This window comes from Danio rerio, chromosome 20 (genome assembly GCF_052040795.2).
Source record: "Danio rerio strain M-AB ecotype USA chromosome 20, GRCz13ab, whole genome shotgun sequence".
NCBI classification, from domain to species: domain Eukaryota; kingdom Metazoa; phylum Chordata; class Actinopteri; order Cypriniformes; family Danionidae; genus Danio; species Danio rerio.
In genome coordinates, this window is record NC_141040.1 from 52,594,129 (window position 1) to 52,615,304 (window position 21,176).

The 21,176-nt window shown below is 34.0% G+C and overlaps 1 protein-coding gene across 2 annotated transcripts in view; it reads right to left on the reverse strand.

Moving 5' to 3' along the window:
* Positions 1-4,255: 4,255 nt before the first annotated feature.
* The window catches only part of pax1b (paired box 1b), a 98,069-nt gene continuing 81,148 nt past the window's right edge, over positions 4,256-21,176 (reverse strand). Inside the window, exons 1-5 of one of the 2 annotated variants that reach the window (XM_087298922.1) lie at positions 10,435-10,579; positions 7,989-8,594; positions 7,109-7,242; positions 6,168-6,363; positions 4,256-4,785 (exon numbers count right to left, since the gene is read on the reverse strand). In XM_087298922.1, coding sequence (XP_087155048.1) covers positions 4,709-4,785; positions 6,168-6,363; positions 7,109-7,242; positions 7,989-8,594; positions 10,435-10,444 — 1,023 coding nt within the window. In that variant the 5' untranslated portion in view covers positions 10,445-10,579 and the 3' untranslated portion in view covers positions 4,256-4,708. Of the gene's footprint in view, positions 4,786-6,167; positions 6,364-7,108; positions 7,243-7,988; positions 8,595-10,434; positions 10,580-21,176 lie in introns of those variants that run through there. The other variant, XM_087298923.1, reaches the window with a different exon arrangement.

The window sequence follows — 21,176 nt, forward strand, 5'->3', positions numbered from 1 at the left end:
GTTGTTATTTTGTGAAGCCGAATAATATGCCGAATGTTGTCTGTAAATGAAGTTACTGGTGAACTTGAGAATTATCTGGATTTTTTAAATGACAAAACATGTCTGTGTTTTATTTAAAACCTTGCATTTTAACTAAAAACAGGTGTGGAAGCTTAAAGTTAGTCTAATAATGTCACCTGGTAAAAGTAAGGACCTTTTATCAACCTTTTTAAGTAAAGCAAAGACCTTTTTTGGTTCAAATGACAAATGACTTAATGTCCATTTTATTATGAATCCATGGAGCTGTGACTCGTACACTCTAATTAAGATAACTAGCGATAAATATGGCTATATTATATAATCTTTGAGAAAACACCGACAGCCAATCATAATCCGTCCAGAAAGCGGCTGTTTAAAACAGCAAACCACAAAACCGAAACATGCTTTTAATATAGAGCTAAATATATTTCACTTATCAGACTTTTTTTAACTTGTGTTTACATTTTGGTCGTTGGGTGAAATTTCGACTGATGTTATTATTATTACTGTTATTGAGATATGCCTATAATTTTGTTGTTATTTTGTGTACCCGATTGATACGTCGAATGTTGTCTGTCAGATAAAGTATGGTGAACATGAGAAATATTTGCATTTTTATAATGACAAAACATGTCTGTTTTATATAAAACCTTGCCTTTTAACTTAAAACAGGTGTGGGAGCTTAGGTTAGTCTAATAATGTCACCTGATCGGTCAAAATCTTTTAAAACAGATGTTCACACCAATTAAGAAAACTAAATATGACTATTATTTCACGAAGTTTAAGAAGAAAAACACCGACAGAAAATCATAATCCGTCCAAGTGAGCGGTCATTTAAACACAAAAACCACAAAACCGAAACATGCTTTTAATATAAAGCTAAATATATATATGCTTTTAATATACAGCTGTAACTAAAATTGCAATATTATAATTTCATATTATTATATATGTAAAGTGGCATCTAGAATTGTTTTGTTATTTAAAGAAACGCAAATGTTTCTCAAGTTTACCAGCAACTTCATTTGACGGACAATATTCAACGTATCAATCGGTTTCACAAAATAACAACAAAAAGGTATTACAGTAATAATAATAATAATAATAATAATAATAATAATAATAATAATAACAAAAAGAAGGATGGAAGTGTTAAATTCAGTGAAATTTCGGAATTCAGTAGACATTTAGGACTGCTAAAAATGTTAACATCTGAGATAAAAAAGGTCTGGTAAGTGAAAAATAATTGGCTTTACTACTATAAACGTATAATAAAATTTAACAAAAAACAAGTAAAAATATGAATGCATAAAAAAAACAAAATATAACACGCCAAATTACATAAAACCCAATTTATTACAATGTATTGTATTGTTTTAATAAATGTTCAACTATTTGATTTTTAATTATTAATTCATGTAGCCCATTCAGGCATGAACATGAAACTATGAGGTTTTAATATGTGATAATAGAAAATTCAATCATCTATAGCCCTAGACTGTGAAAAGGTCATGAAAACAAGTTTGTTATTTCACATTATTCGAGTTATAACTATATTTTTTAGATATGCAAAGCTTAACTCAATATTTTAACTCAGTTTGACTGATATAAGTTGATGTATAAAAGTTTCTTTGATTCAACTAAAAAAAAGAAAGAATTATTTACAGTGTACAGCAATAACACCGTCGTGACAGTGAAATATTTGGCATGCCTTTCAGAGCGACTTTGTTTTAATGCATTGAACTATTAAAAACACTGCAAACATTACATAAAAGACTATACATCTAACCAGAATACCCTACATATTGCTTTAAAAAGAGCGGACATTACGAGCAAGAAAGCAAACCTGCACCGCGTTTAAAATAAACTACGTGATCGTGCGACGATGAGAAGCATAATATATAGGTTTATAGTTGTTCTACTTGAAGAGGTTTTAAGACTTTCCTTGTAAACCCCAGGCACGGTTTTATTTCTCCAGTTCTCCAGTCCTAAAACATGCTTGCGTGCATGTGACTAACTTTAGACAGACACAGTTTGCAAATGAATACGGATTATAATAATATATTGACGTCGAATACCTCATTTAATTCCTGTCAATTTAACAAAAATAAATAAAACTACAACAATAATAACAACAACAGCAATTCCAATTATTAATAATGCTTAAATGTCAAATGCAAAGTGTTTTATCTTAGTTAATTGTTGTTAATCATTGTCGCCATTGCTTGGTTTGGGACTTGCTTGGTTTGGGACTTGTGGAGCTGCGCATTGGTGGATTTGCTCTTCAGTGTTTGGACTTTCAGCAGTGAAATTAATACCACACTGAACTGAACTTCAACTCTAAAAACTGGACTGACACGTTTTCAACTTATACTAGAACTTCAATCTTAAGCTGCTTTGACACAATCTACATTGTAAAAGCGCTATAGAAATAAAGATGAATTAGATTAAATGTAAAAATTGTAATTGCAGTTCATCATGAATAAAATTAAAATACAACAATACAAATTCAAATGCAATTCAAATTCAAGAACATTTAAGGGTATTTTATATATCAATTAATAACATTACAATTAACAGTTCAACAAGCAATTAATATTTCTGGAAATAACCACACTAGAACAATTATGGGTTTCACACAATCGTTTTTTGCTGGGACAACATGAAGAAATTAAGTTAACCTGTTATTTGTTTTACACATTTAAGTGGATTAAACATAAAACAATTAAGTTGTCCCTCAATAATTGTGTTGTTTCAGCTCATTTTAAATAAGTAGTTTGAACAAGCAGGGAAAATGTGTAGTTTGTATTCATAATATATTCATGATACACTGAATATATCGTCAGTGTATAGTGGCGTGTATAACGTGTTATAACAGTGTATCACGACTAATTAATGAAAACACGATGGAAAATTAAATGCACTATACACTAAATATACACTGTATGTACTCTATTTAAAGCAAGATAGATTCTGGTTAGTTGTAAAGTTTTTTTTTTTTTATAATATATGATTTTAATAGTTAATTACATTGAAACAAAATTGCTCTGAAATGCAAGCCGAATATTTCACTGTGTACCCATGGCGTTATTGTTGTAGGCCTACACTGTCATTAATTCTTGCTTTTTAACTTAAATCAAAGATTATATATATATATATATATATATATATATATATATATATATATATATATATATATATATATATATATATATATATATATATATATATATATATATATACATACATATATATATATATATATACATATATATATACATATATATACATACACACACACACAAGTTATAACATATATTGTATACCTTACATCAATCAAACTTAATTAAAATTTTGAGTTAAGCTTTGCATAACAAAAAAAGTAGGTGAAACTCGATTAACTTAGTAACAAACTTGTGTTTCATATTCACTGAATACACATATACACTGAATATATGTATCAGTGTATAGTGCATTTAATTTATTGCATTTTAATTAATTAATTGTTTCAAATGTTCTAAATTATTTAAAAGTCCTTACTAATTTTATTTGTGTAGCTATTTCTCAAAGACACGATCTCCTCTTATATCGCACTTACTCGCAATAAACTTTATTTAAGGTAATGTAATGAATGTATTATGCTCTCAAAAATTATGTTTGCTGTTTATTCAAGCTACTTATTTAAAATGAGCCGAAACAACATAATTTTTGGCTTTTTCAAAATGTGAACTTAAATGTTTTATGTTCAATCTACTTAAATCTGTAATAAGTTACCCTAATTATTTCATGTGGCTCCAACTCGAATCGATTGTTTTGAATTCAGTATAAAAATGCTGGGTTCCACACAAAATCTTTATGTTGTCCCAACATAAATCGATTAAGTTAACTTAATTTGTTTTAGAAATTTAAGTAGATTCAACATGAAACAATTAGGCTATCCTCTAAAAAGAGCAAAGAATTGTGTTGTTTCGGCTCATTTTAAGTAAGTAGCTCAAACAAGCAGCAAAGGTACTCATATTTGAGTGTGTTTTTTTGTCACATAAGGTCATCTAAACTAACTTATGGCAACAATTTGATGGGATCATCTGTTTATTTATATGGTTGTCCGAGCAGATCTTCAGTCATGTGAACAAACATCGACAGCAAAATCCCACATAATCTCTCTGTAAACATGTTATCTTGACTGTGACTGTTGAGCAGAACTCAGCCATACAGAACTGATGAAACGCAAAACGAGTTCAGTTCACTTTTGCCATGCCTTTATTAAGCAGAAATAAATTTATAAAAATAGATATGCACATATTACCAACTCAAAGGCCATTCAATATCATACAGACAAATACAAATGCAACTCATTTCCCTAACCACTTTAACAAGGCTGATTTACTAACAAGAGAATATTCAACCCCATTGCAGTCCATTTATAACAACAGCCTGACACTATAACTGATTTGCACCATAAAAACAACAACAACAACAACAACAAACAAATCTACTGCAAATATTGCAGAAATCTTCTGTGGTACAGTATCTCCACAGCTTCAGATCCCACTTGTCCGTAACGGTGTGAAACATTCAGGTGTGTTTTATCCAGAACTTACTGATGAACGAGCCCATGAAGCTGCACATGAAGGATGAACTGCATGATGAAAGTGGTGCTTTGCTTTTCTGTTCGGTGGTCTTTGTGTTCTTATGAGTCTGAGAGTCCATGAACAGCGCTCAGACCCTCGTGCTGGTGTTTGCTCAGTGGACTCTTTCTCTCTACAGCTGGAGCCAAAAGAGAGCAAGTGTTTATGGAGCAAACAAGATGCAAACAAGCCTTTCAGCTCTTTCTAAAAGCTATATCCTTCCTTTACAATGTCAGTGTGATTTTGTTTTGTTTTTTAATTCAATTGTAGGTACAATCTGGCAGGTGTGGTGTTGGTAGGAAAAAAAATGGTAGGAAACCATTTCCAGAAGCTTCACAAAGAGAAACATGAAAAAATGCAGCAGAAATATTTAAACTGTACTCTCTTAGAAATGCTGAGTTATTTAAACCCAAATTTTGTAAAATATGGGCTAACCCAAACCCATTAGATTAAATTTGGTCTATTCATTTAATTAAAAAAGAAATAACCCAGGAGTTGTGCTAGTCCCCATCACACCCAGAATTGGGTTGAAAAAACCCAAAATTTTTTAGAGTGTATTTTCTAGCGCACAATGTGACATAAAAACATATCTCAGACTATTATTCCCCAAAATTGCATGCTCTTAAGTTATGTAAAAACACCAGGACACAAATAATACAATACACATAGGCTCAATATTCAAAATAATCTGTCTAAATGCATGCAATATATGTCCACATTAAAAAATATTATATTAATTTACAGTAAATACTATAGTCATTTTGAAAATTAGTAGTATTAGCACACTGTAAAAGCTGATATATTCAATTAGTCCTGACAACATATGTTTTGGGTCATTATAACTTATTAATATAAGTTACTCAAGTTTTGCAAGCTGTTTTAAGTCAGTTTAAAATAATATAAATCCAATGGACTCATAAGGTTAAATAGATTCATCTTAAAAGTTTAAGGCAACCAGGATTTTTTTTACAGTGTAGTGATATTTACAAAACTACTGCAGCATTCTGCAATATCAACAACAGTATACTGAAAAACTGTAATAAGTACAGTAGTATCCTTTAGTTTTTACTACAGTAAATTGTGGTCTTTTGAAGTATAATACAGCCTGTAGTTGTAGAAAGCTACAGTATTGGGTCATTTGTTATTATAACTATATTTTTTGTGTTATAATGGCAACTATAAAATTACCACAACAGATTAATTTAAAAAATTTACATTAGTATGGTTTAAAAAGCACTATACATTAGTATAGTATTTCTATATGGCATAAAGCTTAAAAAAACAATATAAATAAAAACAAATGTGGTTGTTTGCACAAGGAATTTGTTGCACCATGCAGGAGTTTTATTTTAAAAAAAATAATTTGATTTAAAATATTTATGCATATTTTATATTATAAATCTTCATAAATATGCTTAGCTACAGTCTGCAAAGTTTAACATTTCAGTTAAAATAATTTTGTATTCTGGTCGAATATTGCTCACTTTATTCTTACTAGTGTCGTGTGCACAAGTGGCTTACCTTCTCGGCTAGTATTTTTGAAGGATAATGCGCTGTGCAGGTTCGGGCTCTGGATCATCGTGCCGGTGTTCGGATGACTGAGACCTGCGCTCTGAGACTGCCAGTGCCCGTAATTACCATGTCCACCGTAAACACCGTACTGATTAGTGGCGGAGTACGCGCACGCAGGAACATATCCCGATAAATTTGATGAAGCCTAGAAATTAAATTAAATACATAACTTATTAGTAACACAAGAAGAATGACAAATACAATATATAAGGTTATATAATAATAAAATGCAATCAATAAATTAACCCATCTAAATATTAGTAATTGATTCAATAAATGCAATAAATAAATACTGAGTAAGAAAACACTGCAAAAAATAAAATAAATAAATAAATAATACTGGGTTTCCAACATAAATGATTTGTGTTGGGAAAACATAAAATAATTAAGTTAACTAGTTTGTTCAAAAGTAAGTGGATTGAAGCCAAAACAATCAAGTTGTTCATAAAAAACTCAAGAATGTTGTTGTTTTAGCTTCTTTTAAATAAGCTTGAACAAACAGCAATGTCATTTTTTGAGTGATGGATGAAACATTTCAACTCAAATTGACTGAACACTTTTAATCAGATGCAATTAATTTCTTTGCACAGATCTCTCCTTTCTGAAAGATAAAGGTTCATGGTATGGATGGTATCATGAAAGAAAAAAAAACTCTGGAGCGTTTCCATTTTACAGAATGTTTCTTATTGCCGAAAACTGTGTTTAAATATTAAAATTATCTTTACAAGACAAAATGAAGACAATCTAAAAAGTAAAAAAAATATATATTATAACAGCTCGCTTTTGGAACATGCACATATTATTGCGCACGAAATTGAAAATTATACATATAATCGTGCATCAAAAATTACGCATATCCTTCGCCTAAATAAATAAACCAATAAATTCACCTGGGTGTACTTAATGTCACTTTCTAAAGGGGGCTTATCGATGCCGTTGACTCCGTGAACGGAAGGAAACGAAGGTCTGTTGACGCCCGTCCAGTCCTCCATTTTGGGCTGATAACTCTCTGATCCAGCAATTGCTGTCAAAATAATTAAAGCAAACCAATTTGAATAGTTGCAGAATCTGCACGTTGTCAACAACAAACATTATAAAACATAGGTGTATATTATGTCATGATGCACCAGATCTAGGCACAAAAATAGAGAGATATCTGATTGACCTAGTCTGGAAATTATCTGCTTCTCGGAAAATGCAAACACCATTTAAAACGAAGCCCAATAAATACCCAACCAGGATATAGGCTAAGCAAAGCATTTAGCTAAATCCTGCGTTGTGGTCACAATGTTTTGTCAAATATAGAAAACCTCAACATTGGGTTCTTTTTTTTCAATTAAATATAAATTACTTTTCTTCACGGTTAGAGAAAAGAAAACAACAGCCCGGCATTTTATAGCCTCTGTCGTGAGCCTCAAAAAGTCTCTTTTTTTCTAGCAGCTAAATCGTAATTAATATGAATAAAACACCGCTCTAGAGAACTCATGCATCATAAATAACTTTATATGATGGATGCGTTCTTCAGAGCAGTCTTTTTAATTTTACTAATTACGACTTTTACAAACAGCAAACAGAAAACGTCACATAACGTGCACAAGCATGCAATTATAATCCAAACAAACAGATTCCCAATAAATCCCACATGCATTCGTTTTCTTTAAACCTTTTAAACATTCCGACATGACGCATGCGTAAAACTGTAGGCCGTCAAACTTTGACTTGGCATGCGCAAATCCTGAAGGGCTATCTTTAATACAATAGTTGAATTACCTGCAGGATCCATGAAAGCCCGTATTCCTAATATATTGCTAACGGTGTGGACTGAGGGCCAGGCTCGGGACAAGCTGACAGACACAGCCGGAGGACTGCCAAGTTTGGAGCCGGTGGGTGACATGGTGTTCGGGTATGAGTACGGATACACGGGATTGTAGGAGATCTGCGGCGGGGAGGTTTTGCTGTCATACTGACTCGGCTGAGACAGGTTCCCAATCTTGTTTCTTAAAATGCGACTAATGGAGCTCACAGACGGAACATTATATTTATCACACACTCCGTCGGCTAGCAGTCTGTCGCGTATTTCCCAAGCAAATATCCCAGGGTCGCCCTGTTTATAATCCCTTATGCTTTTCACCACGTTTGGCGTCGTGACCCGAGGTTTACTCCCACCGATTGCGCCGGGTAAAATGGAGCCGGTCTCGTTGTATCTGGCCAGGATTTTGCTCACACATCCATGAGAGACCCTGAGTTGTCGACTGATGTCGCAGGGTCTGATTCCCAGCTGCGCCAGCTCCACAATCCGGATGCGGATGGCATTGGGAAGCGGCCGACCATTGACAAACACACCGCCGAGCTGATTCACCTCCCCGTACGTCTGATCTGCAAGAAGGAAACACTGCGTTTTTAAATAGTTCTGCTCAACGCAGATTTATCATTAGCTATTAATGTGTAATCATTATCATTTTGAGCAACACATTTTGCATTGTCAGAAAAACTGGTATAAAATCTGTCACTGAAGCCGCGCCCGTTATAAAGGTAGGCTATCACTGAAAAAACTAGGCTATTAATTGGATCAACAATTTTTTTTAAGGTAAGTGGTTGCAACCAATTTATATAGGCCGAATTTAAACAGAGAAGTTCAGATGAACATTAGTAAATTTAATTTGTTTAAATTCAGCCCATATAAATTGTTTGCACCACTTACCTTAAAACAATTAGTAAATCAAATGCATTTTTTCCAGTGTACTTCTGCATACAAAGGGTACAAATTAGCACCAAATAAATCATATTGGTATCGTAAAGGACCTTATCATTGTCTAAAGTTTCCATATATAGCCTACCATACATTTACATAATAGGAGCCTAAAATAACAAAAATGCACCTTTTAAAAGGGTACCACCACAGTGAAAAATTTTGTCCCTTTATTTTTTAATAGTTGACCTGCCCATTCCCGTTACTAATAGGTTATTACCTGCCTATAATGCTTTATGAACAATTCTAAAAAAAAAAAAAAATGTGCCGCCTGAAAATCTTTCCTTATAAAATTAGCATTTCCTCAGGTTTCTGTGTGTGTTCATGATTTTCAGTTTTATGATAAAAAAGGTTATTTTCGTTGCCTTTCAAAGTAAAGCAACTGAACATAAACAGGATGCTGACAAAAATGCTCATTTCAGAAGAATATTTCAGACAGCTTAATCCAAGCCAAACAGAACCACCTCTACTAATAAGCAGCAAATTCATAGTTTAGTAAGTTAACCGTGTATTAAAATACCTTAAAATAACACTTGACCCTATTTTAAATGATACTCGAACTTCAATTGCACTATCGTGTTACTTGCTTTAGAAAACGATCTATTTTCAATAATCTTAAATAAATAAGTTTCATCCGGTCTTTAACAATGTTCTCAAAACGAAAAGTTTTTTTTTTCTTCGAGGATATAATTTCTCTCAAATGCAGCTCTAAAAGTTTACTATTCACAACATTCCAACCTAAACTTTTCAGAATGTTTCGCAAAGTTATCAAACAGAATTTTTCTTTAAATGTTAAAGACAAACTAAAATGATTTATTTTTTTAGCTTGAAGAACATTTTTTTGCTATATGAACTTTTAGAATAATAAAAAAGCATTGCATTATCGTAGAGTTTTGCGGTTATGCAATATTATTTAACGCGTTTGATACTAGTAATTCAAAAACTGCAATTTGTCTTATAGCGAATTTATTTAAAGGAAGTTTTAAAAGTCTGTATTATGAAGTGTTTCAGGCTACCTATTATTAGTAGAAAATACAACATCAGGCTGAATAAAAGTACAGGCTGAATAAAACTTATATCCTCATATTAAAATGACTAAAATATCAGAGCTCAACTAAACTGTACAGACTATGCTAATGCTATCATTTGCAGAAAACTGCAAATAACCTTAACCCATAGAATTAAACGTGTCATTTTAGAGGAGAAATAGCATTATTTTTGTACAAAACCCCTTATTAATTCTATTTTTTTAGCCACTTTGATTTTTTTTTTCCCTGTTTAGGTCTGATGTAGCCTAGAATCTATCGAAATCTACAATGTTTACGTGCCATATACTGCTCTAATCAACATAATAGCCTATACACAAATAATACACAATCATAGATGCATCCAAGTTATTAGTTTCTTACTCATTATTATATTAAGGCGCAATTCTAACCATGTTAAAACAGATGAAAAGGAACTTACCCATTTGCATTGTGATATTTCCCTATACAGCGGTGGTGCTCCCGTAACCTTTAACTGTGCTGCTGTGGTCCCGTGCAGCATTTGAGAGGTTTCCCCGTGTCTCCCGCTAAAGACTGCCCTCTTCTGCTTTTTTTATGACTTATGTGTCTGAGTTTAGGACTAAGCCGGGGTTTTTTTCCTCAGTAATCTTTGATCCACTTGAGAAAGTACGTCCGTCCAGCAGACTGGCTCGTGCGCTCAATTTGACGCGTCACAAAGCATCAGTCACAATAGACAGCTCGTGACTCCGCCCACTGTTCATGTTCTGCCCATCACGGATATACAGCTACAAAATGCACTTTTCATGACACTTTAATGCAAAATATTAACAACAGCACGTGCATTTTAATATGTTGAGGTTTGTAAATGAAAAGGGGAATTTAGAAGTTCACTTTTACTGACACTTTAATGCAAAATCTAAACAACAGCACATTTATTTTAATATATTGAGGTTTGGAAAATAAAATGGGAATTTAGAAATGCACTTTTTCTGACACTTTAAACAGCAAATATCGGTATTTTAACATACTGAGGTTTGGAAATGAAAATAGGAGTTTAGAAATGCACTTTCACTGACAGTTTTATGCAAAATATGAACAACAGCAAATATCGGTATTTTAATATATAAAGGTTTAAAAGAAAATGTCAATTTAGAAATGCACCTTTACTGAGTTTAATGCTGAACAACAGCAAATATTAGTATTTTAATATTTATAAAATTAATTGTGAATTTAGTTGTAATTTAGAAATGCACATTTACTGACACTTTAATGCAAAATCTGAACAACAGCAAATATTGGTATTATAATATGGTTTGTAAATGACAATGGGAATTTAGAAATTAACTTTTTTTCCTGAGACTTCAATGCAAAATCTGAACAAAATATCAATATTTTAATGTATTGAAAATTGTAAATCAACCGTGTAATTTAAAATTGCACTTCTCCTAAAAGTTTAATGCAAAATAAACATATAGACAATTATCAGCATTTTAATATTCTGAGGTTTGTAAATGAAAAGTGGAATTTAGAAATGCACATTTATTAACACTTTTTATGCAAAATAAACAACAACAAATATTGGTGTTTTAACATATTTAAGCTTGTAATTGAAAATGGGAATTTGGAAATGCACTTTTCCTGACAGTTTAATGCAAAAACTAAACAAGAGTAAACATTAGTATTTTAATACATTGAGGTTTGTAAATGAAACAGAATATAGAAATGCACTTTTCTTGACATTTTAATGCAAAATCTGAACAACGCTCTGTATTTTAATATATTGAAGTTTGGTAATTAAAATGGCAATTTAGAAATGCACTTTTACTGAGACTTAAAGGGGTGGTCCAGAATGTAATTTTAAGGCTTGGTAGTGTTTATTAGATGCAAAGCAATGTGTGCTCATGTTTCACTTGAAGGAAATCACGTTACTTTTTCATATCTCACTTTGATTATACACGGCTACTCAGCTAACATGAAAATGACTGATATATTTCCTACTTCCTCTGATAGGCCCGCTCTTAAGTGACTCTGATTGGTCATCTGCGATTTGCGGATCGGCTCCACGTCCAAGTGTCTGTAAGGAGTGAAAATGGGGTGCGGCTCCTTTAAAAGCGTTTGCCAATGTGTGTGTGTGTGTGAACTTTAACAAGCGCATGTGCACAGGTTTTTTTTTTCTTTTTCTCTGATGCTCGGATTAAGTTATTTTCTGTAATATATGACAGAAGAATAAAGCACAAAATGTGGGATGCGACCTGTGTGAGCCTTAATTTATTTTTCTGCTGCTACCACGAGTCAGGTGAGCTAACCTGTATTTTTTTTAAACTACATGTTACACGACGCCTTTCACATATATCCGGAATATGCAGGTGTAAGTAATATGAATCATCCACAAATCTTTTGCGACTTCATTATCTGAGATGTAAAACGCATGGAAAAGCTGCCTAAAGACAATCAATGCAATCGTGCTGGTGGAGTGTGTGTGTGTTTACAGCAGTTTGACTGATAAATATGGATTTGTAGCTAAATCGTTTGCGGGGCAAATCAGCATTTCCCATTGTTTACATCGTTGCTACAGCATACCGTTAACGCTAGACACTGTACATGTCATGATCAATTTTAACAATAAAAACATTTACAGGTTGTAGCTCACAGCTTCTGCTTTGAGGAGATTTTAGCCGAATCCAGCACTGAACATGGGAGAGATTCTGGAGCTGTTTTGTCAAATCATGCTTGCTTTGTATTTTATAATTCTCTGGAACATAATTAATATTGAACTGTAAGCACTTATGTTTTTGTTTCGTGCCATTTGGAAGCCCAAATACAGAAACAGACGAAGCTCTGTGGAAACAGCAGCATTTAGACACATTTTTAGCTTCATCTCTGCTATAACATCACAGCGCTTCTAGCCACGGCCCTTAGCTGTGCAGTTTGTGTGCACAATAAACAAACCTTTGTTATCTCACAGGGGGCAGAAGTATTTTTTGTAGTCCCCAAAATTCGTTCATTGTAGGCTTTGCTAAGCTAACTCTGTAAAAACCAAGGTCTCCATTTGCACTGAACTTAGAGAATTTTACATTCATGTTGTTTATGTTTCCACAGCTACATTACACATTAACTAAAGTTTAAAATATGATATCACAGTGGACCACCACTTTAAATGCAAAATAAACAACAGCAAATGTCGGTATTTAAAAAAATAGAGGTTTGTAAATGAAAGTGCAATAGAAATGCACCTTTCCTGACATTTCAATGCTGAACAACAGCAACTATTAGTATTTTAATATTTGTATATGTAAATGTTCTTTTACTGACACTTTTTATGCAAAATAAACAACATCAAATATTGGTATTTTAATGTATTGAGGTTTGAAAAAGAAAATGGGAATATGGGAAATGCACGTTTCCTGACACTTTAATGCAGAATCTGAACAACAACAAATAAATATTAATATATTGAGGTTTGTAGATGAAAAGGGAAATTTAGAAATGCACTTTTACTGATACTTTTTATGCAAAATAAACAACATAAAATATCAGTATTTTAATATACTGAGGTTTGTAAATGAAAATGGGAGCATAGAAATGCACTTTTCCTGACACTTTAATGCAAAATCTGAATAACAGCTAATATTGGTATTTTAATATATTGAAATTTGGAATTGAAAATAAAAATTGAAATAAGAGTTTAATTGTAGAAATATGTAGCATTTTTAAAAATCTTTTATCTAATATTTTAGACTACACTTCACATTAAAGGGATAGTTCACCCCTAAAAAAGAAGAGTTTCTTCTGTTAAACACAAAATAATAAGCTATTTAGGAGAAAGCTGAAAATCTGTAACCACTGACTTCCATATTTGCAATTTAAACTATTAAAGTCACTGGTTAGATGATTCAGCATTCTTCAAAAGTATCTTCCTTTTTTGTAAAGAGGAAGAATTAAACTAATAAATATTTGAAACCACCTGAGGGTGAGTAGTCAATTAGTCAGTAAATTATCATTCTTAAGTGAATCCCTTTAACTAACATGAAACAAATACATCTCAATCTGAACAATCAACAAATATTTAGCAAAATATAGGCTAAAATATAATTGCACTTACAAATTTTTTTTGCAAGAGAATTGTATAACACTTCTGTTGACCCACCGCCAATGAAAAGTGATAAGTAAACATTGATTTATCATTTTAAAAAGTGGTGTGATAAAAAAAAACACTTGTGGTGATAATGTGAGGCCTGCAGTTTCAAGTTCATTCCTCCTTTTGCTTTACTCTTATTTTAACCACAAATTTGAAACTCTAAAAATGAATAAGGAAATTGAACAACAGGCAAGGCTATATTAATTGTTACTAAAAACAACGATTAAAGTAGATTAAAGTACGTTACATTTAACAAAAAAACGTGTTAACTAGCTCAAAGACAATCAACTCAAAAGGAAAAAGCATGCCAACATCGCCATCTTTTGTTCAATGGCAGCATTACAAGTATCAAGTAAGATGGGTCTACAAATAAGTGCTTCAAAACACAGGTTAGACTTGCTAGTCTTAGGGCAGGAATGCTTCATAAATCAAATATTATGTAGAAAAATGCATGGCTCAAAGACTAAATAAAATCCTGATTGAACCCACCTAGTTTTTGAATAACACATATGCCTACAAAATCAAGACTAGATTATGTGATTTAATGTTTTTTTTTTTTTTTTTTTTAAACATGTGGGTCCTGAATTGCCCATTCAGTTAGACAAATATGAAAAAATCTGTTCCCATTGATAAAATATGCATTGGGAATATCTAATTTGTCCATAATGTTTAAATATGTTGGCCATTTTTTAGTAATGTGGGAATTTATTATAGGTTTTAGATCTACAAGACAAAAATCCAATAATCTGCTCTTGACTTGTGTTGATCAATATCCCAAACAGCTTTGTATTTTCAATTTGCTTTATTTTTTATTAATGTGCTGTGCTGTAAAATGTAATTTCTTGGTTTGTGTTTATTAAAATCAGTGTACATTAGTAAAAATGAAACTTGAGGAAGTAGCTAAAGTTTAGTAGCCTCTGTTTTTGGTTCCTTTCTTTTTAATTAATCCGTAAAGTGTAACCACTCACATAAGTTTAATTATAAGAAAATCTTCTATAATAGAAGTCATGGAGCGGTGGAAAAATAGCTAATATTGTGTCTGACTCCCATGAGCTTGGAGGACTGCATCCATACATCGCAATGACTCCAATAATTTATTAATAAAGTCATCTAGAACGGCATAGAAAGTGATCTTGCAGGACTCCCAGAGTTCATCAAGATTCTTTGGATTCATCTTCAATGCCTCCTCCTTTATCTTACCCCAGATATGCTTAATATTATTCATGTCTGGTGACTGGGCAGGCCAATCCTGGAGCATCTTGACCTTCTTTGTTTTCCCCAATGTTGTTGTTGCCATCCACTCAGCAGATCTCTTGCATGCCCCCATACTAAATGTAACCCCAAACAATGATTTTTCCTTCACCAAACTTGACTGATTTCTTTGAGAATCTTGGGTCCATGCGGCTTCCAATAGGTCTTCTGCAATATTTGTGAAGATTGGGAGGCAGTTCAGCAGATGATTCACATGAAAAATCAACCTTCTGCTACCTTTCCAGATGATCAATTGGAAGTCAAGTTATTCTTTGTTGCTCTTATAACTGGGATCGACCACAAAACTTTTGCCAGGTAGTGTATAGCCTATCAAAACTTCAGGCAAATAATAAGACAAAGTAGGCTATGTGAATTGTTTTGCAACAATTATAATAAAATGTAATTATATTATCCATTTTCAAAAAGCTGTGATCCGCAGGAAGGTGGCGCTAATATTCATTCATTCATTTTCTTTTCAGCTTAGTCCCTTAATTAATCTAGGGTCGCCACAGCGGAATGAACCGCCAACTTATTCAGCATATGTTTTACGCAGCGGATGCCCTTTCACCTGCAACCCATCTCTGGAAAACATCCATACACACTCATACACTACGGACAATTTAGCCTACCCAATTCACCTGTACCGCATGTCTTTGGACTGTGGGGGAAACCAGAGCACCCGGAGGAAACCCACGCGAACGCGAGGAGAACATACAAACTCCACACAGAAACGCCAACTGACCCAGCCGAGGCTCAATAACACATACAAAGATCAAACCTGTAAAAGCAATAGGAATGTTAGTAACTTTACAGATCAAGTTAAATAATATTATAAATACACATAAAACTGTAAAAAAAAATTTTTTTTAAATAAATTAAATAAATTATACAAACAAACAGCCCAACAGCAATTACAGATTTTTCATCAGTAATATTTGCATTCAGTAAAATATTTGCATACATATAGGTCAGTGATATTTCCAAAATAATTATTAAATTTTAACATTCTTGTTTTTTTCACAATAAGAGATTTAATAAACACATCAATTTAAATTAAAATTATTTGAAAACGAATTAGAAAATTTTGGTTTGTGAATAAAATGTTTCACATACAAAATATTCAAATTGATAATGGAGCTCTTTGGTATTTTCGACGCTAATATAATAGCCGTTTTCTAACATAAATAGTCACTTCACGAGACAAAAATATCATATTTGCTCCAAAAAGGTTACAAACAGGTTAATAAACGAAGAAATGAATTATTTTTTATCTCCACTCAGGAAATAATACGAAAAAAACACGCACTGCATTGCCTTCATTGACCACACGGCGACAGCCTTGCATTATTATTATGATTTCTGAAATGAGGACTGGCTGCACTGCTAATGTTGCCTGTTAGTTATCAAACAAGGATATTCAATGTGATGAAATCCACAAGCAAATTAAAGATAAGTTGAGTGAAGTATTACAAACTAATTTCGAGAGGAGCATGTGATATGATTGACCGCAGCTAGTCTCTCATCTACAATCAGTAGCTAGCCAATCAGATTAATCCAAACTCACCATAAGTAGCCCAGCTAAAATTACTCTCTTATCTTCGTTTTCCCCAGAAACCCCCCACACACCCCTGTTCTTCCTTTACCACGGGGAGCTCTTGAGAACTACCTTTTCTCGTGCTCTCCTTACATGCTCAGTCGACCAGTGGGAGCCCCGGTTGGATCAGTCGGCATTTCTGTGTGGAGTTTGCATGTTCTCCCCCACAGTCCAAACACATTCACTATAGATGAATTGAATAAACAAAATTGGCCTAGTGTATGTATGAATGAGTGCGTATGGGTGTTGCCCAGTACTGGGTTGCAGCTGGAAGGGTAAAACATATGCTGGATAAGTTGGCGGTTCATTCCGCTGTGGCGACCCCTGATGAAAAAATAGACTAAGCTGAAGGAAAATGAACGAATGAATAATTATTATTATTATTATTATAATTATATTATAATTAATCAAACCTTTTATGATACTTGCACACAATTTAGGCTAGTATAAACTAAAAACAAAACAATTCTTGAGTTTTTTTTGGAACAACTTAATTGTTTTATGATTAATCCACCTAAATTTGTTAAAATTAATAAGTTATCTTAATTCCTTCCTGATGTCTCAACACAAATCGATTGTGTGGAAACCAGCATTATTTACAAAGTTTGACATGTTTACAGAGCTGATTAATGGCCATTGCAATCAACTATTTTAAATAATCTTTCATGTAATTACATTGTAACGTTTTTTCAATGTAATTTGTGTCCTAGCCACTTTACATAAACAGAAACAAAGATTACAAATTAATAAAATGGTGTAATATTTCAGATTGTCTAACATTTTATCAGGCAAGAAGCCGAGCACTGAACGAGTAGATCTTGTTCAATTAAATCTGAAATTATTGGGTAACACTTTACAATAAGGTTTATTAATGCATTTACTAACATGATCATGAACAATACATGTACAGCATTTATTAATCATAATTGAACATTTTACTAATTATTAACATCCAATTCCATGCTTGTTAACATTAGTTAATGCACCATGAGTTAACATGAACTAACAATGAACTACTGTATTTTCATTAACTAACGTTAACTAACATGAACAAATACAGTAGTAGATGTATTGTTCATTGTTTGTTCATCTTAGTAAATGCATTAATTAACATTAACTAATGAACCTTTTTGTAAAGTGTGACCAATTAAGGGTCACTTTTGAAAAATTATCCACTGAAGAATCTCTCCACAACCCAGCGGCGGTTTTTAGTCTGACCATACTGGTTGGAAGTGGCTGAGAATTTGTGTGAGAGACCTGTCGTGTGGCTTTTCCTACTCTGACTGTCAAATCAAAAACAAACAGGACCTCATTCTGACAAGCATGCATTTGACAAGCATTTGATAAACAAAAAGGAATAAATTGTCGACATGCAGCTTTACTTGTAGAGTTTAAGGATAATACATTTGGATGTACACTCACCGGCCACTTTAATAGGTACACCTTACAAGTACAGGTTTGGACCTCCTTTTGCCTTCAGATTTTGCTCCATATTGACATGATAGCATTACGCAGTTGCTGCAGATTTGTCCCCTGCACATCCATGATGCTAATCTCCTGTTCCAACACACTCCAGAGGTGCTCTATTGGATTGAGATGTGGTGACAGTGGAGGCCATTTGAGTACAGTGAACTCATTGTCATGTTCAAGAAACCAGTCTGAGATGATTCACGCTTTATGACTTGGTGTGTTATCTTACTGGAAGTAGCCATCGGAAGATGGGTACACTGTGGTCATAAAGGGATGCACAATACTCAGGTAGGCTCTGGCGTTGACACAATGCTCAATTAGTACTAAAGAGCCCAAAGTGTGCCAAGAAAATATCCCTCACACCATTACACCACCATCTCTAGCCTGAACTGTTGATACAAGGCAGGATGGATCCAAGCTTTCATGTTGATGATAAATTCTGTCACTATTGTAGCCTCAGTTTCCTGTTCTTAGCTGACAGGAGTAGCCACCCGTGTGGTCTTCTGCTGCTTTAGCCTATCTGCCTCAAGGTTAAATGTTTTGTGTGTTCAGAGATGCTCTTCTACAGACCTTGGTTGTAACTAGTGGTTATTTGAGTTACTGTTGCCTTTCTATCAGCTGGAACCTGTCTGGCCATTCTCCTCTGTCCTCTGGCATCAACAAGGCATTTGTGCCCACAGAACTGTCGCTCACTGGATATTTTCTCTTTTTCTGACCATTCTCTGTAAACCCTAGAGATGGTTGTGCATGAAAAACCCAGTAGATCAGCAGTTTCTGAAATACTCAGACCAGCCCATCTGGCACCAGCAACCATGCCACACTCAGTAATTTAAATCACCTTTCTTCCCCATTCTAATGCTTGATTCTAACTGCAGCAGATCCTCTTGACCATGTCTACATGCCTAAATGCATTGATTTGCTGCCATGCGATTGGCTGATTAGAAATTTGCGTTAACGAGCAGTTGGACAGGTGTACCTAAAAAAGTGGCCAGTGAGTGTATGTGACCCTAAACAAACCAATCTTTTGTTGGACAGGTATATTAGCCAAAACTCATCGTATGGCTCAAAATTATTGTTATTTATGCCAAAGATCTTTTAAATATTACGTAAAGATGTTCAATCATGTAAAATGGAGACATTTTAAAACTTTCTGCTGTAGATATATAAAAAATTAAGTTTGGATTAATAATATGCATTGCTTATCACTTTATCTGCACAAATTTAAAAGCATTTTTCTTAATATTTTTAACAAATTTTCAAAGTTTGTCCAGGGCCTCATGAATGATACTTAACATTTTAATGATTTTTGGCATAAATAAAAAATATAATTTTGACCCATAAATTCTGGCTATTGCCAAAAATATGCAACGCAACACAAGACACAGGAAGGCTTTCCTATCAGAGTTTAAAGGACATTTTGCTTTGTACATTGTTATGCCATATCTATGATAGCAAGGTGGATATAACAAAATCCTTTTCTTTTATAAAGCACAAATTAAAACAACTATTGTTGACCAAGGTGCTTTACAATAAGAAAAATTAAAACTAACAAACATAAATTACACCACAGAATGAGATCTGACATATCACAATTATTAAATGCCAAAGAAAAAAGGTGGGCTTTAAGTTTGACTGTAAACTCGGAGAGAGTAAAAGTAAAAGTAAAAGTAGAGATGGCGAGATAAACCCCTTGCCACAGCCACGTCGCCCTGCAGCCCAAGACCGGTTACTCACTGAAGCTAAGCAGGGCTGAGCCTGGTCAGTACCTGGATGGGAGACCACTAGGGAACACTTGATTGCTGTTGGAAGTGGTGTTAGTGAGGCCAGCAGGGGGCGCTCAACCTGTGGTCTGTGTGAGTCCTAATGCCCCAGTAAAAGTGAAGGGGACACTACACTGTCAGTGGGCGCCGTCTTTCGGATGAGACGTTAAACCAAAGTCCTGACTCTCTGTGGTCATTAAAAATCCCATGGCACTTCTCGTGAAAGAGCAGGGGTGTAACCCCGGTGTCCTGGCCAAAGTCCCTTTAACGGCCCTTACGATCATGCCCTTCCAATCATCCCCTTCCACCGAACTGTCTCTCCACTCCACCAATAGCTGGTGTGTGGTGAGCGCACTGGCGTCGTTGTCCTGTGGCTGCCGTCGCATCATCCAAGTGTATGCTGAACACTGGTGGTGGTGTGGAGAGACCCCCCTCATGATTGTGAAGCGCTTTGGGTGTATGGCCATACACAATAAATGCGCTATATAAACACACATTACATTACATTACATAAGCATTGAAGCTTGTAACAGCCTGCGTACCGAGCAATATAGATAGCCCTCAAAATAAAGTAGTAGTTTATTAAGGAAATGAGTACACTGTCCTTTACAAACTAAATGCCGAACACAGGGTTCCTGAAGAAAATTAAAATAAATGGAACAACAGTGTACATTACCCTCACATACATGCAGGGGCTCCTGTCAAATGCATCCATAGCAACATCATAAAAAAGGTTGCATGCTCTTAAAGGGTCCATACACCTTACTCGTTACAAGCTTTTTAGCCATGTCCAGTGGCGTAACGCAAAATGCGGAGGCCCCCCTGCAGGGATCGCTGACGGGGCCCCCTGATGAAGAAGGGGGGATACGTCATACGCCAATTTGCATATCACTGACGTCATCACGTTTTACCGTTTCTGTTTGTTTAACAGCCTATGGTTAATAAAGGGGTATTTATAATTGCACTACACTTTATATATGCATGTTTAT